General features: G+C 43.3%; 2 protein-coding genes across 2 annotated transcripts; one reads left to right on the top strand and one right to left on the bottom strand.

Annotated features, from left to right (window-relative positions):
- Positions 1-28: 28 nt before the first annotated feature.
- Positions 29-643, top strand: LOC137149177 (olfactory receptor 14A2-like). The gene has a single exon (XM_067542541.1). It carries the CDS (start codon positions 29-31, stop codon positions 641-643), a length of 615 nt encoding a protein of 204 aa, XP_067398642.1.
- A 4,272-nt stretch (positions 644-4,915) lies between these two features.
- Positions 4,916-5,842, bottom strand: LOC137149185 (olfactory receptor 13G1-like). The gene has a single exon (XM_067542547.1). The coding sequence runs from the start codon at positions 5,840-5,842 to the stop codon at positions 4,916-4,918; it is 927 nt and encodes a 308-aa protein (XP_067398648.1).
- Between the last annotated feature and the right edge of the window lie 9,565 nt (positions 5,843-15,407).

Genomic DNA, 15,407 nt, shown 5'->3' with positions numbered 1-15,407 from the left:
TTCAGCAAATTTTGTCTTGTTGACCATGATGGCGTACGACCGATACATCGCCATCTGCCAACCACTGCACTACAAGATGGTGATGAACAGGGGAACTTGTGTCCAAATGGTCGCCAGTGCCTGGTTCAGTGGCATTCTCAGCTCCGCACTGCTTACCAGGAACACTTTCACAATCTCCTTCTGCGGAGGCAACACGGTGGATCAGTTCTTCTGTGAAATCCCTCAGCTCCTCAAGCTGACCTGCTCTGACTCTTACCTCAGTGAACTTGGATTTATTGCTTTTGGTGCGTGCTTATCCTTAAGCGGCTTTGTTTTCATAACTATGTCGTATGTTCAGATCTTCACCACGGTGCTGAGACTTCCCTGTGAGCAGGGCCGGCACAAAGCCTTCTCCACATGCCTCCCTCACCTCACTGTGGTCTCCTTGTTAGTTTCCATTGGTATCTTTGCCCACCTGAAGCCCACCTCCAGCTCAGCCTCAGGTCTGAATCTCTTAGTGGCTGTTCTCTATGCCGTGTTGCCACCGATGATGAATCCCATCATCTACAGCATGAGGAACAAGGAGATCAAAGGTGTATTGAGTAAATGGATGTGCTGGAGATTATTCAGCAAGAATAAAATGTCCATAGGTCTCCTTTGGTAGCAATTTCATTCCGTGTTTCTTTATAAATAGAATCATCTGATGACATTATTGCCTCCATCAGAGCACACTGTGCAATCTGTTTTAACACTAGTAAAAATCCAGGAAAACATAAGTCCAAGAAAAAAAGTAATTATTATAGGTTTACGTTAATACAATTAAGAATCTCTCTCTCTCTCTCTCTCTCTCTCTCTCTCTCTCTCTCTCCCCATATACTCCCTCTATCTATCTATCTATCATGTACTGCTACCCATCACCATAGTATCTGATCTCCTTGCTCATACTAACCATGGCAAAATCCTTTGTGTGGTCTGTGGCTCTTCTGAATTTTAAGGATAAAAACTCTGACGGAGATATGAGCACATTTGTTCTTTGTGTTTTTTGTTCGTTAGTCACAGTTTTAGTTTATCTTTCCTTAGTTGTCAGGATGGAGACTTCACCTCTCGGTGTAATGAGACCAAATTTGGATTCCATGGAAGTCACTGGGGTTTAGCCCCTCACTTCAAAGGGATTAGGATTTGGCCAATAGCCTATATACACAAATCATCCAGATTTGGCTGAGAGCTCCCTGGAGAAAGTGAGTGTGATGGAGATGTAAGGGTCTGATTTCCGAACTCATCTAGATCACCACCAATGTAGATTAGACCCCCTGCAATCATCAGTTTAACACTGATGAGGTTCTGGCCCAAAGTCTCTGCACTCAGTAAAGACCTAAACACTGGTGTAAGTTACATGACTGGGGTCATTTTGTTCTAGCCTGGGTATAGGTGGAAAAGTGCCATCACACGCTCTGATCTGTTATTCCATACACCATCGTGAGTCGATCTACTCACTTCCAAGCTGAGAGAGGCTCTCAGAGGTTGGTCTGTTAGTAGTATTAGGATGCCATCTTTGTGCATGGTTGTGTACATTACATGTATGACAGAGAAAGCACGTGATTAGATAGAGACACGGGCAGATAGGACCATTCCTTGTCCTAACACACAACCTCATAATGACAGATTTCTATTTGATTGTGGATTATGTTAGCTGGGTAGCTAGATTACAATTATTCTATGCAAATGATTGTGCTTCTTTTCCTGTTAATGATTGTCTATGTTCAGATCATGATTTTCTTATAAGTACTCCTTAATAAATATTATTTAACAAGGATTTTTTTATGACTATATCTTATTCCATCGCTCATTTACAAAGAGCTCATCATAAGGATTCGGTGTTTGAACTTTGAGCTGTTTGCACTGGATACACTTTAAATATGCTCTGGTTTGCGTCTCTAAATAAATGGAAGTAACACACTCAGGTTCCTGAAAAATCAAAGGGCCAATTCTCAACGGGTTTAATTTGTCCTGGCTCTATTGACGTCAATAGAGCTGTGAGAATTTACACGTATTTGGACGATGTGGTGTAAAAACCTGTGATTATGAATTTAACACTCACTTTGCATATTCTGTGCAAAGGCCCTGATACCACAAGCCACTTCAGTCCATTCTTCACTTTAAACACTTTTAAACATTGGCCCCATTCAAGGTTTAAAGATGATCTCATGCTGAAATCCCAGCTGGTTATGGGTTAGGGTTATGGATACGGCTTAAGGCTAACACCAATCTGGTATCAGAAGCTGACACTGTCCCCATTTCTCTCCTTTCCCAGTCAAATAAAACTACAATTGGTGCACTGGAATTACTCTCTCCTTCTGTGGTCTGAATTCTTTACATAAAATAACAAGCTTATCACAAAGCCAGAATCTCTGGGCCTTCTTCTGCAGACTCACCAGCCCGTTATGTCCCTTCATCCCCCACCGCCTGTAGATCCCGCTCACCAGCAATGTCATCCCCAAGATGTTGACCAACATGGTGAGCAATCAGGAGACCAGTTCTTTCTTAGTTTCCACACCCAACCCTACTTCTGTTTCCTGGTGGGATTCATGGACTTATTCCACCTCCTTGTCATGTCCTTCAACTGCTATGTGATCATCTGAGACCTGCTGCAATACGCCTCTGGCTGCCGGTTGTCACATAGTGAGGCCCGCCTTTTGCAAAAGCACATGAATGACTAAGCCCTGGTCTACACTTACTTGGAAATAGCTTGCATAACTCCCGTCGACTGCTGTGTTTCCCTTCTGCGCGTCATCTTCACTGCACTGCGCCGATGGGAACCGCGTTCTCGTCAATGCAATGCTATTGCACTTGAGGGGATGGATTTACTGCGTCGGCTTCCTGATCGGTTGAGCGGGTCTACACTGACCGCTCAATCAATCCAGGAAGATCGATCTGAGCTTTGAGCAGCGGGTTGGACTCAGGTCCCGTCCAACCCTCATATTTTTTTTGATTCTATGATTCCATGATCAGGGTTCACAGGCCCGTTGATCAATCACTCAGCCAGGAGGATGAGGATTGACATGTTTGCCACAGGATCCAGGACGAGGACATGAAGATATAACTTCGGGAAGCAGTGGGTGTTACTTGTGCGCAGGTACACAGCCGTTGTTCTCCATTATTACAAAGTATAACGATTCATATATCACTGTATCAAGAAGAAAGGCAGGGCTCAATTTAAATCCTATACAAAATCTTTCATCATAAACCCTCCTCACATTCAGACCATTAGCCTTTATTTCTGCTCTGTAGTTATGCGTTATCATCAGCAAGGACTGAATCCCGGATTTATGGATCTATAAACATTATTCTTTTGTGACTGAGCTGGACGAATGTTCACGAGTTGAGAAGTAGACTCATAAATGCCATTCAGTCAGTAGAGGGAAAAAAAGAACTGCATCGAGTTGGTGTGGCCTAAAGCTGTCTTTTCTAACCATCATTTTATGTGGGGAAACAGTTAGACATTAATATACATATTAAACTGGTAATAATGAACAGTGTTTGTGTCAAAGACCGCACAATTAGTCTTCATATTTATTCTCCCCAAATAGTATATTTGATGCGTAAAGCATTTTACAAACATGATCTATTGAAATCATCCAATCACAACACCCATGTAAGGACTAGTTGCAAACCTAAATTGTGCTGTAGGAAGAAAATGTGACTTTATTTCTGGTACCCATTTGAATGCAGTGGAATTAACCAAGCACACCAGGCAACACTTCAACCATTTAGCAAATCAACATTTGACCTGTTAGGAAGTCCTGCATGAAACACATGCACCTTGCATCTTTTTCTACAGTTCCTTCTGAGTCACATTTCCACAGGAAAGCAAACACCAGAGCTCCAGGCTTGATACTGAACCTGTTAAGGTTTATCCCATCACTGCCTATTTCCCAAGGTATGGAAGCATTTTCCTGATAGCCACCTTGACATCTTTATTCCTTAGGGTGTAGACTATAGGATTGAGAGTTGGAGTCACCAGGGTGTACAAAGCGGCAATTATCTTGTCCCTGTCAAAGGAGTAGCTGGAGGCTGGCCGAATGTAGGTGTAGATGACGGTGGAGTAATAAAGAGACACCACAATGAGGTGGGAGGAGCAGGTGGAGAAGGCTTTTCTCTTCCCTTCAGCCGTTCAGATCCTCAGGATGGCCTTGACAATGAAGCAATAAGAGAAATACAGAGAAATACAGAGAAATACAAAATCTTTCATCATAAACCCTCCTCACATTCAGACCATTAGCCTTTATTTCTGCTCTGTAGTTATGTGTTATCATCAGCAAGGACTGAATCCCGGATTTATGGATCTATAAACATTATTCTTTTGTGACTGAGCTGGACGAATGTTCACGAGTTGAGAAGTAGACTCATAAATGCCATTCAGTCAGTAGAGGGAAAAAAAGAACTGCATCGAGTTGGTGTGGCCTAAAGCTGTCTTTTCTAACCATCATTTTATGTGGGGAAACAGTTAGACATTAATATACATATTAAACTGGTAATAATGAACAGTGTTTGTGTCAAAGACCGCACAATTAGTCTTCATATTTATTCTCCCCAAATAGTATATTTGATGCGTAAAGCATTTTACAAACATGATCTATTGAAATCATCCAATCACAACACCCATGTAAGGACTAGTTGCAAACCTAAATTGTGCTGTAGGAAGAAAATGTGACTTTATTTCTGGTACCCATTTGAATGCAGTGGAATTAACCAAGCACACCAGGCAACACTTCAACCATTTAGCAAATCAACATTTGACCTGTTAGGAAGTCCTGCATGAAACACATGCACCTTGCATCTTTTTCTACAGTTCCTTCTGAGTCACATTTCCACAGGAAAGCAAACACCAGAGCTCCAGGCTTGATACTGAACCTGTTAAGGTTTATCCCATCACTGCCTATTTCCCAAGGTATGGAAGCATTTTCCTGATAGCCACCTTGACATCTTTATTCCTTAGGGTGTAGACTATAGGATTGAGAGTTGGAGTCACCAGGGTGTACAAAGCGGCAATTATCTTGTCCCTGTCAAAGGAGTAGCTGGAGGCTGGCCGAATGTAGGTGTAGATGACGGTGGAGTAATAAAGAGACACCACAATGAGGTGGGAGGAGCAGGTGGAGAAGGCTTTTCCCTTCCCTTCAGCCGTTCGGATCCTCAGGATGGCCTTGACAATGAAGCAATAAGAGAGGCATGTCAGTAGGAAGTCCCCCATCGCTAGGAAGATGTCCGCTGTGAAAACCATGACCTCGTTGAGCCGCACAGAGGTGCAGGAGAGAGCCAGCAGAGATGGGATTTCACAGAAGAAGTGGTTGATAACGTTGGGCCCGCAGAAGCTCAGTCGCAGCACCAGGCCCGTGTGCACCCACGAGTTGACCACAGCAATGACCAACACCAGGGCAGACAGGCCCACGCATACGCTCTTGTTCATCATGATGCTGTAACGCAAAGGGTGGCAAATGGCCACATAGCGGTCATAAGCCATGATGGTGAAGATCACCATCTCAGCCCCCAAACACCACGTGAAGAAGTAGAGTTCGACCATGCACCCAGGGTAGGAGATAGATTTCCTAACAGCCACTAGATTCCCCAGCATCTTGGGGATGATGGTGGAGGTGCAGATAATGTCCACCACGGCCAGTTGGAAGAGGAAGAAGTACATGGGCCTCTGGAGCGTGGGGCTGGAAAGGATAGCAGCAATGATGGCTAAGTTGCCCAGCAGGGCGATGACATAGATGGAGAGGAATAGGACGAAGAGTGGGACCTGGAGCTGGGGGTTACTGGAGAGACCCAGCATGATGAATGTGGACACGATGCTTTGGTTCTGCATTACTGGAGCTCTGGAGATTGTTGGGGACAAAGACATTAGCTGCTCCGACTTCTCTTGGACTTGCACAGGACATCTCACGGCTGAGAGATATTTGAAGCTTCCTATGGGATTTAGAGGCACAATTTTCATCTATATCCCTTACACGCAGAGCTGGTTGGAAAATGTAATTTCCATTCCATGAGAAATACCAATATTTTGAGATATGTTTTCATCCTGAATTGGAATGAAAAATTGCAATATCAATTTTATTTCTTTATTTGGTGAAAGAAAAGTTCTGAAAATGTTCAGCTGTAAACTATATATAAATATAGATTTGATTGAAACAAACTATTTTGACCTATCAAATTTCATTCTGAATCAACCTTTTTTTCTCAAAGGACATTACATCAAAATGTTTATCTGAAATACAATTTTTGTTCATCCATCAGCATTTTGAAGAGAAATTTTTGCTTTTGTATCAACATTCCAAAAAAAAATGTTTCATTTTGTTTCAAAATGATGCTTCTAAATTAAATGTTATGTTTCATGGAAAATGTCATGAAAATCCAATCAATGTTTTCGTTTTTAACTAAACCACTTTTTCCAACAAGAAATTTTTTCCGTTGAAAAATGGCAAATAGCTTGACTAAGGTGAGGTTGTTGAAAATCTCAGCCATATGTTTCTGGATCAGTTAGAAAAAATGATACATGATAGACATTGATCAATGAATTAGTGGAGCAATGAATTTCTGGATCAGTTAGAAAGAAGGATACATGGAAGACACTGATCAATGAGTTTCTATGCATCCAAGTCCTGAATAGAGCTGGGTGGAATTTTTTGACCAAAGCTTTTTTTTTTGGGGGGGGGGGGGGGGGGGGGGAGGGGCTAAAAAATGCAGATTTGGGTCAACCCAAACATTTCACACTATTGGCTAATTGTTCCTTTTGAAAATCAAATCAAATAAAATTTGGAAACATCTAAATGTTTCATTTTGACATTTCTGAAATTAATCATTTTGATTTTCCAGGGTAGATTCAGGCACCGTTCACAAAGCTGGAAGAGGAAGAGATAGGGATGGTACCACTGCCTCATTCTGGTGGAGAACTCAACTAAAATAAAGGAGATCTAGGCTCAAATCCCAACTCAAAAGAAAGTATCTGATCCACATTGCTTCCTTCTCCTAAGAGTTCCCCAACTACCAGACTCTAGGGTCTGTTGGGATGGTGCTATCTCTATCTCCCCTGTGGAAGCTGTTCCACTTTATATAACATCCTTGAATAGTCAGTGGGCCAGAGCAAGAGCATGCACATGATAGTATAGACTCGTGGTTAGGTCACTTACCTTGGAGTCTTTGCTCCAATGCATATTTAACTATATAAGCAAAGTGGAACAACTTCAAGAAGAAAGATTGGGGAAGGGCTGCTCCAGAATACCCAGTAGCCCACTGATTCAGGAGCTCACCAAGAAGAGAGAGATGGTTTCAATCTCTGTCCAGAGTGGGGATTCAAATGTGCGTCTCCCACATCACCCAGGAGGTTATTGGGTGTAAGCGGTGTGACACTGTCTGGAATGCGAGTGACCGTTTATAATATTATTAATAGCAATCTGACAAAATTACAGAGACTCTTACAAGATAGGCCATGTCAGGTATCATTGGAAAGGTTATCATTTGCTAAGTCGGATAATATTGTTTATGTGTATGTGTTATCTTTATACTGTAAGTTGTGGATGTGTGTGCTATATCTGTATCCAGAAACTTGTGCTGTGCTACTGGGTTACACAATGAGCACAGACAGAGAAGCCAGGGGCTGCTTCTATGAGTCTTCGGGGCATGTAAAGACAGCCTGTAGTCAGGGAGACTGCAAGTGCTTTTCCCTGTCCATGTGCTCATAGACTTTAAGGTCAGAAGGGATCAGTATGGCCATCTAGTCTGATCTCCTGCACAAGGCAGGCCACAGAACTTCACCCACCCACTCCTGTAATAGACCCCTAACCTATGACTGAGTTATTGAAGTCCTCAGATCATGGTTTAAAGACTTCAAGGTACAGAGAATCCACCAGCAACTGAGCCATGCCCCACGCTGCAGAGGAAGGTGAAAAACCCCCCAGGGCGTCTGCCAATCTGCCCTGGGGGAAAATTCCTTCCCGACCCCAAATCTGGTGATCAGCTAAAACCTGAGCATGTGGGCAAGACTCACCAGCCAGACACCCTGGAAAGAATTCTCTGTCATAACTCAGAGGCCACCTCATCTAACCATCCCATTGCAGCGATGGGATGTGCTGTGAGCTTGTGCTTTGGAACAAGCCGCATGGCAGAGACTGTAAAATGCAGCTGCACCATTTCCATCTTGTCTTCATTCTTGCTTTCTACCTCCAGATCAAGCATGCTACATATGCAGCTGTGAAACAGAGGATTGAGACCTGTCCAGGTGATGGATATACTCCAGAGGAACTGTACAAGCCTGTAAATGTCAGTGCTGCTAAGAATCTGATCTAGATGGACTTTAAAGTCATTTGTATGTATCTGATTGCTTTGACCATTTAACATCTCTCATCTTATTTCTTTCCTTTTATAATAAACCTTTAGTTTTAGGCCAGCCATGGTATTTTGGGTAAGAAGTAAACCTATGTTGATCTGGTAAAGTGGCTGAACCTTTGGAGATCAGGAAAACATTTTGGTAAAATAAATAGAGTTTTTAAATAACTTATCTCTTTACTGGACCTGCTTACTGATTGGGAGCCAGAGACTGAAATGCAGTAAAGAGGGCTGTGTATATCTTTTTGGGGGGCTTTTTGATGACCAGTGTGGGGAATCAGGAGCACTGTTTGTGACTGGTTGGAGAATCTAACTTCACTGTTAGCCCCCGGTTGTTGGAAAATCTGTTCTGCTTTCTGCAACCTGACCTTACCTTGGCATTTTCAGGTGGGCTACCCTAGACCCGTATGGGTCACAAGTGGGACACTACTTCCTCCTCTTTCTGTTGTTTTTGTTGCTGTTTTTTTTTTTTTTAAATCTACATTAATTTTCTTTGCTTTTATAAAAATGCCCAATATTAAACATTTCACTTCAGGGCAAACTAAACAGCTCACGTGACCCTAAACGATTCTTTTCCTAATTTTTCAATTTGCCAAAAATTTTGAAACCATGTCAGTTTCAATTAGGGTCAAACCATTTTATTTTATTTTATTTTATATTTTGGGACTGCGAATGAACCAATATATTTGCACATCTCTTACCCTTCGTACCCTCATGTTCCATTAACTCAAATGGTGGTTAGACGTGCTCACAATTTCTTCTAACTGCACTAATGATAGATGGTCATAAATGATGTATGTGTATAATAACATACAATATATGTTGAAATATATTTTGTTCTACAGATTTTGAAAAAAACCCATTTTTTATCAAATATTTTCTGAAAAAAAATTATTGAAAATATTTAGGGTTTGGGGTTGTTCCCCCCCTCTCCCCCCCACCACCACCATTTTTCCACAGAAAAATATGGGGAGGAAGGGAAGAAAGAAACTAAATAAACAACAACAAAAATGGAAATAAAAAATTGTTCATTTTGTCAGAACAAAGCCAAACCAAAAGATCCCCTCAAACAATATAAAAGAGAGAGAGAAAGAAAGAAAGAATTGTTTGTAAAAGTTTTCATCTTGAAAATAGGACCTTTTTTAACTAAACATTCCTATTTTCTCCACAAAGAGTAACAAACTCAAGCACCCTAACTGGTAGGCAGTGGGAACTAAGGTTTTCACTTTTCTTAGGGAGAGCCTGAGGTTTTACCATCCGGACTAACCAGGAGGCTCCTTTGGCTATTTGTATAAGACTAACCCGGAGACCAGACACACTAGGAGAATGCATAACACACAATGAACAATGGGCTGCATAACCTCTTAGGGTTGGATTTTGTCTGTACCTTTACTGAGATACATCTGCATTAGGAGCACATGGCCAGTATAGAATACCAAAATGGCTATATCTAGTGTAGACGTGTCCTACGTGTTAGAAGAATCAGGCACGCAGAATGGCAACAATCTGGACAACCATCCAGGACTGGTTGAAAACATTCCATCGAATCGGTTTTTCCGATGGCAAATTGAGGTTTCAACATAACAGAAGCTTTCCTGAAAAGTGTTGGCACTCCACAGAAAATGTTGAATTTTTCTGAACAAGCTGAATTCCCCCAAAGGTGTAAAATTCAGTTTTCTGCAGCAGTCCAGGCCAAAATCTCTCTCTTGAAATAATTGAAGCAACTGCAATTTACACAAGATGAGGACCGGAGGCAAAGTTTCTCCAACCATGAGAAATCAAATAGGATATTTCCCACTCCTGTCCTCCTTCAGAAATGTAAAGCTTACTTTTGTTTTCATTTCCCTCTTCATTCGTGCAACACATGCGGGGCAAATTTAAACGTTCTGGCAGAATTCTTCAGTCTAAGCACATAGAATGTATGTGGAAAATATAACATCTCTATACCTGGAATAAATATTCTGTGCGTGTTCATTTTACCACGTGCACCATGGGCAGTGAAGATCCTTTGATTTCATTTTAGATAACTAACATTTGCAATTTCATGAATGCAATGTTACATCTCTCTATCTATCTCTCTATCTCTCTATCTGCACTGGAGCTCACCAATTGTCAAATGTAAAACAGGAAATTCTTTTACATAGCAACACGGTTGTCTCAATACAGTTCCTGGCAAAACAGAGGGCCCTGCTCTCAGACAGTTTCTAAGAGGACTAAAGATAAGAAAAAGGAGGCAGTCTGAATTAGTTTAGCACTGTATAATGGGGGAAAATCTGTTCTAACAGATCTTACCGGCAAAATTTTCATTGACATCAATATGAATCACACATTTGGCTCAATTCCTTATCAACAGAATAAACAGCAAAGACATTTGGCAATCATATAAATGCTTACACACTAGTTCAGGTTGGTGCTCCTCTTCTCCAATGCCATGTGTATTGCTAGAGGAAGATTCTACTTAGTAATCCTATCCAATTGTTGATTAGATAAATAATATTAATACTAGGAGCATTTCCCGTTCTAGCACGGTCTGCACATCTCTAATTCATCCATCATGTCAATCACAACTCATCTACAGAGTGCATCAGAGTGGTTAGGTGAAGATGCGTTTCCAGGATAATATACAGATAGACATGGGGATACATATCCCCAAAGCAATTCAGAATAATGACTCCAATGTGTGGCCTGTAGGGAAACCAAACATATATCTAAATAAATAAATGTCTGTTTTGATTGGGTGATGGTAAAAGATGATGCAAGGTTATTTACATGTTCAGCAGTTCTTTGGTTGGTAACATCATTCTTTAAAAATAGGTCTATTAATAATAATTAGCCTTAATAAAGGGCTTTTCATCCATAGACCTTGCACAGGGTCATTATTCCAACTCTATCGATAGGGAAACTAAAGCACACAAAGACTTGAAAGGCCCATTGTGGAAGGAGTCCTGGAACAAGATCTGATGACTCTTAGGTCAGGCATTGGTGCCCTATTCACTGGACCATGCTGCCTTCCACAGTTGGGCCAAACTCTCAATTTTTTTAAATCACCCACTAATGTTAAGTGTGTATCTTTCGGGGAAAGAACTGACCAACTCGTAGGGCTGGATTATTCCAAGGTCTTGAGCCTCTACTGCTCCCACTGATTTCAAGTTGTAGGTGCTTAGCATTGCTCCAGCACAGACTCTGCGTTTCTCAAGGCAGTCACTGAAAAAATGTACCATGCTAAATTGAAACCTGACTCTGTGTAATTCTGCGTGCCAAGGTGGACATTTGGCAAAATATTTCCCTAAACTAGTTTGTGCCTCAGTGAATCTGTGCGTAAAGTGGACAGGATCACAGGGTAGACCTGGTTTTCTAAAGTCTCTAGAGCGCTGAGGAAGAAAGATGTTTCACACCTGCTAAGGAATGTTGTGAAAGCAGTGTGGATGGCAGATTTAGGTTCTGCAGAATATAGGTTATTATGAAGATTATTCATTAGAATCATCCACATCTCGCATTCTGGGTAAAGAAAACTCTCCCACAGGAGCTCGTGAATGCTGTTTGCTTAAATCTGTAGACAGATTAGGACAGATGGTAAACTGTCCCCTTCTTCTCAATGAAGTGTTCACTCTGAAACCTAATGTTGCTGGTTTAAATACCAGGGAGGCTGATGATTTTACCATGAGTCACTTTTAATAGGAAAAGCAATCTCCTTCAGGACCAGAAGTACAACTTGGGTTTGGGGGCATAGGTTCAGTATTTCTCCCCCACACCACCATTAATATCCAGGGTAATTTTGGGGAACACTGGAAGAAGATGGAAATATAAACGCTATTACGTTAAAAAAAGTTAGAAGACTGTTAAGGTTGCAAAGTCAAAATCCCTGAAGTTAAGAAATGCCAGGTTTAAGCTTGACTGTGCAACTTAAATTTTTTTTATTACTTCTTCACACAATGCAAAGTCAAGCTGTGGAATTCCTTGCCAGGGGAAAGGCCAAAGGTATAACTGGGTACAACAAAGAATTAGATCAGTTCATGGAGGACAGGTCCATCAACGGCTATAAGCCAATGTGGTCTGGGTTGCAACCCCATGCTCTGGATGTCCCTAAACCTCTGAGTGCCAGAAGCTGGGACTGGATGACAGGAGATGGATCACTCTATAATTGTCCTATTTTGTACTTTTCCTTTGAGGCATCTCACCACTGTTGCAAGCCAGGACACTGGGCTAGTATGGCCATTCTAACGTTTTTATATTCTTCTGTTTTCCCTTTGATCTTATGGACTAGGGTACTGTTTTGTTGCATGGCCACAGACCTTTTTCCCATAAGACCCCTGCCTCAGTCAGTGCACATGATGAATGGTGTTCATGAATGCACAGCTATTCAATATTTCTTTTTAACCTGCTCCTTCAATGTGGGGCCCCTTGTGACACGCTGTATCACATGTGCACCCTTATGTGTGTTATTTGTGTATCATGCATATTCACTCTTACAGTGTAACTGTGCATTGTCTAACACAAAGTATGTCATGTACGGTGTTTTTGGAATGCTCACGGCATACTGAACATTAGTGTTATGGTAGCGTGTTTCCTGCCAGGTCATATGTACAGATATGAAACTCTGCTATGTCTTATCCCCAAATGTGTGTCACACGTGGCTTGAATAAATCCAGGCAAACACAAAGCTGAGGGTTCATGCCTCGCAGATGCACACGCACAGGAACAATGGACTGGCCTGAGCATCTGATAAAGCGATGCTCGTTTGATTCAATTGGAGGAAATCATGCCCATTGCCGGACACGGCCGATCACCCGACCCCAGGGGGTGATGAGGAAACATGTTAAAGGCAGAGGCGTTTTTGTCTCTGAGACTCTCCTTTGCAAACCATCTACGAAGCAACAAGCAACTGACAGACTGCCCACGGGGCGGAGGTTGGGGGGGCTTTCTGAAGGAGTCATCTCTGCCAGCCTGTGTGGTAAGATAACCTGAAAGGCTGAAAGGCTAATGAAGTGTTTAGTTTAGGATGCAATTTGTTTTAATTCTTCTTGATCAATCTGACTCATATTATTCAGGATTATAATCATTTAAAATCTTTCTGTGCTTAACACATGTATTTGTTTTATCTAAAGCAGTGTGTGTGTTTTGAGTGTGTATCGAGACACCATTGGGAGTGGCAGACTGGTGCACATCAATTTCTTTGACAAATTGACTTACCAATGAGCTTGCAGAGTCCAATAGGAAGCATTGAACTCTGTAAAACAGCAGTTCCTAGGGTTGCATCTGGACTAGGGATATTGGCTGGGGGGTCACACCATTGCATAAACCCATGAGTGGCTGGCCAAATCACTCACTCACTACGGTAGGAGTCGTTTATCTGCAGGAGTCTGTGAGTGAGCTGCTACAGACTGGGGACTGGGGACCGACGAGCTAGGCAGCAGTTCTGCAGAAAAGGACCTGGGGGTTACAGTGGACAAGAAGCTGGATATGAGTCAGCAGTGTGCCCTGGTTGCCAAGAAGGCTAATAGCATATTGGGCTGCATTAGTAGGAGCATTGCTAGCAGGTCGCGGGAAGTGATTATTCCCCTCTATTCGGCACTGGTGAGGCCACATTTGGAGTATTGTGTCCAGTTTTGGGCCCCCCACTACAGGAAGGATGTGGACAAGTTGGAGAGAGTCCAGCGGAGGGCAACAAAAATGATGAGGGGGCTGGAGCACAGGACTTATGAGGAGAGGCTGAGGGAACTCGGCTTGTTTAGTCTGCAGAAGAGAAGAATGAGAGGGGATTTGATAGCAGCCTTCAACTACCTGAAAGGGGGTTCCAGGGAGGATGGAGCTAGGCTGTTCTCGGTGGTGGCAGATGACAGAACCAGGAGCAATGGTCTCAAGTTGCAGCGGGGGGAGGTCTAGATTGGATATTAGGAAACAGTTTTTCCCTAGGAGGGTGGTGAAGCACTGGAATGGGTTACCTAGGGAGGTGGTGGAATCTCCATCCTTAGAGGTTTTTAAGCTGCAGTTGACAAAGCCCTGGCTGGGATGGTTTAGCTGAGGTTAGTCCTGCTTTGAGCAGGGGGTTGGACTAGATACCTCCTGAGCTCCCTTCCAACTCTAATATTCTATGATTCTATGATCTCCTGACTGAACTCCCAGATCTCAGGATTGATTTTTTTTTATGCTACTGTGATTCGCATGGGAACCTTCTCATCTTGTCCGAGTACGGTGGACCCACCAGGGTGAGCTCTGTCTCCTACTTCCAGAACAGCACCCGGAACCAGTCCAACATCCCAGACTAGGTCTGGCCGTGCTCCCCCCCCCCGGGACTAATCCTCCCTGTCCTGGACCAGGCCTGCCTCCTCCACCCCCCTCCAAGAGGCCTAAACCCCTGACCCTGGACTTGCACCCTGCTCACAACGCACACACACACCGGGTATTACCTCCCCCACACCCTGGGCCTGTCCCTACACCTCCTTTGCGCAGGGCCTATCCCCATCTCCACCCCAGACAAAGACACTGCCGCCCAAACCGGGGACTGCCCCCACACACACCCCAGGCCTGCCCCTAAAACTCCCTCGGCGGGGCCTATCCCCACCCCCAGCCTGGGCCTGTGCCCTACCCCCCCATGCTGTGTCCTACCCTCTCACTCCGGGCCTACCCCATACACCCCAGGGCTTGGCCTGCCACCACACCCGCACCCCAAGGCTTCAAGCTCCCCTCCCTCCAGGGCCAGGCCCCCGCACACAAGACGAGCTGTCCAGCAAACGTGGCGGGGACGGGGAGGAATTTTTTTTTTTTAAGTTTTTAATAAAGCGTGTTCCGATGCAGTAATAGAGTTGTTGTAAAGCGCTCTGACCTGTTTGAAATCACATCAGCCACTAGTGAGCTTTATTAAAGCACCTGGCCATGTAGCGAGATGGGTTTAGGTCTGGGGGAAAATAGCAACTCCTGATTTATATCCCAAATCTCTCGCTTTTTCAGCATTCATCTCTTGACTTCTGAGCCGGTGGTGTTCTCAAGGAGCACCCGACCGGTGGATCTGTGACAGTGTGTGATCCCAGGGATGGAAGAGCCTTGTGAGT

The sequence above is a fragment of the Emydura macquarii genome, unplaced genomic scaffold (assembly GCF_026122565.2).
Source record: "Emydura macquarii macquarii isolate MOO-44397 ecotype Brisbane River unplaced genomic scaffold, CSIRO-AGI_Emac_v2 contig_713, whole genome shotgun sequence".
In the NCBI taxonomy this organism is placed as follows: domain Eukaryota; kingdom Metazoa; phylum Chordata; order Testudines; family Chelidae; genus Emydura; species Emydura macquarii.
This window is presented reverse-complemented; position numbering and strand designations above follow the sequence as displayed.

Excerpts from the sequence above, each read along its gene's own strand:
- LOC137149177 (XM_067542541.1), top strand. The coding sequence starts at position 29 with ATGGCGTACGACCGATACATCGCCATCTGCCAACCACTGCACTACAAG.
- LOC137149185 (XM_067542547.1), bottom strand. The coding sequence starts at position 5,842 with ATGCAGAACCAAAGCATCGTGTCCACATTCATCATGCTGGGTCTCTCC.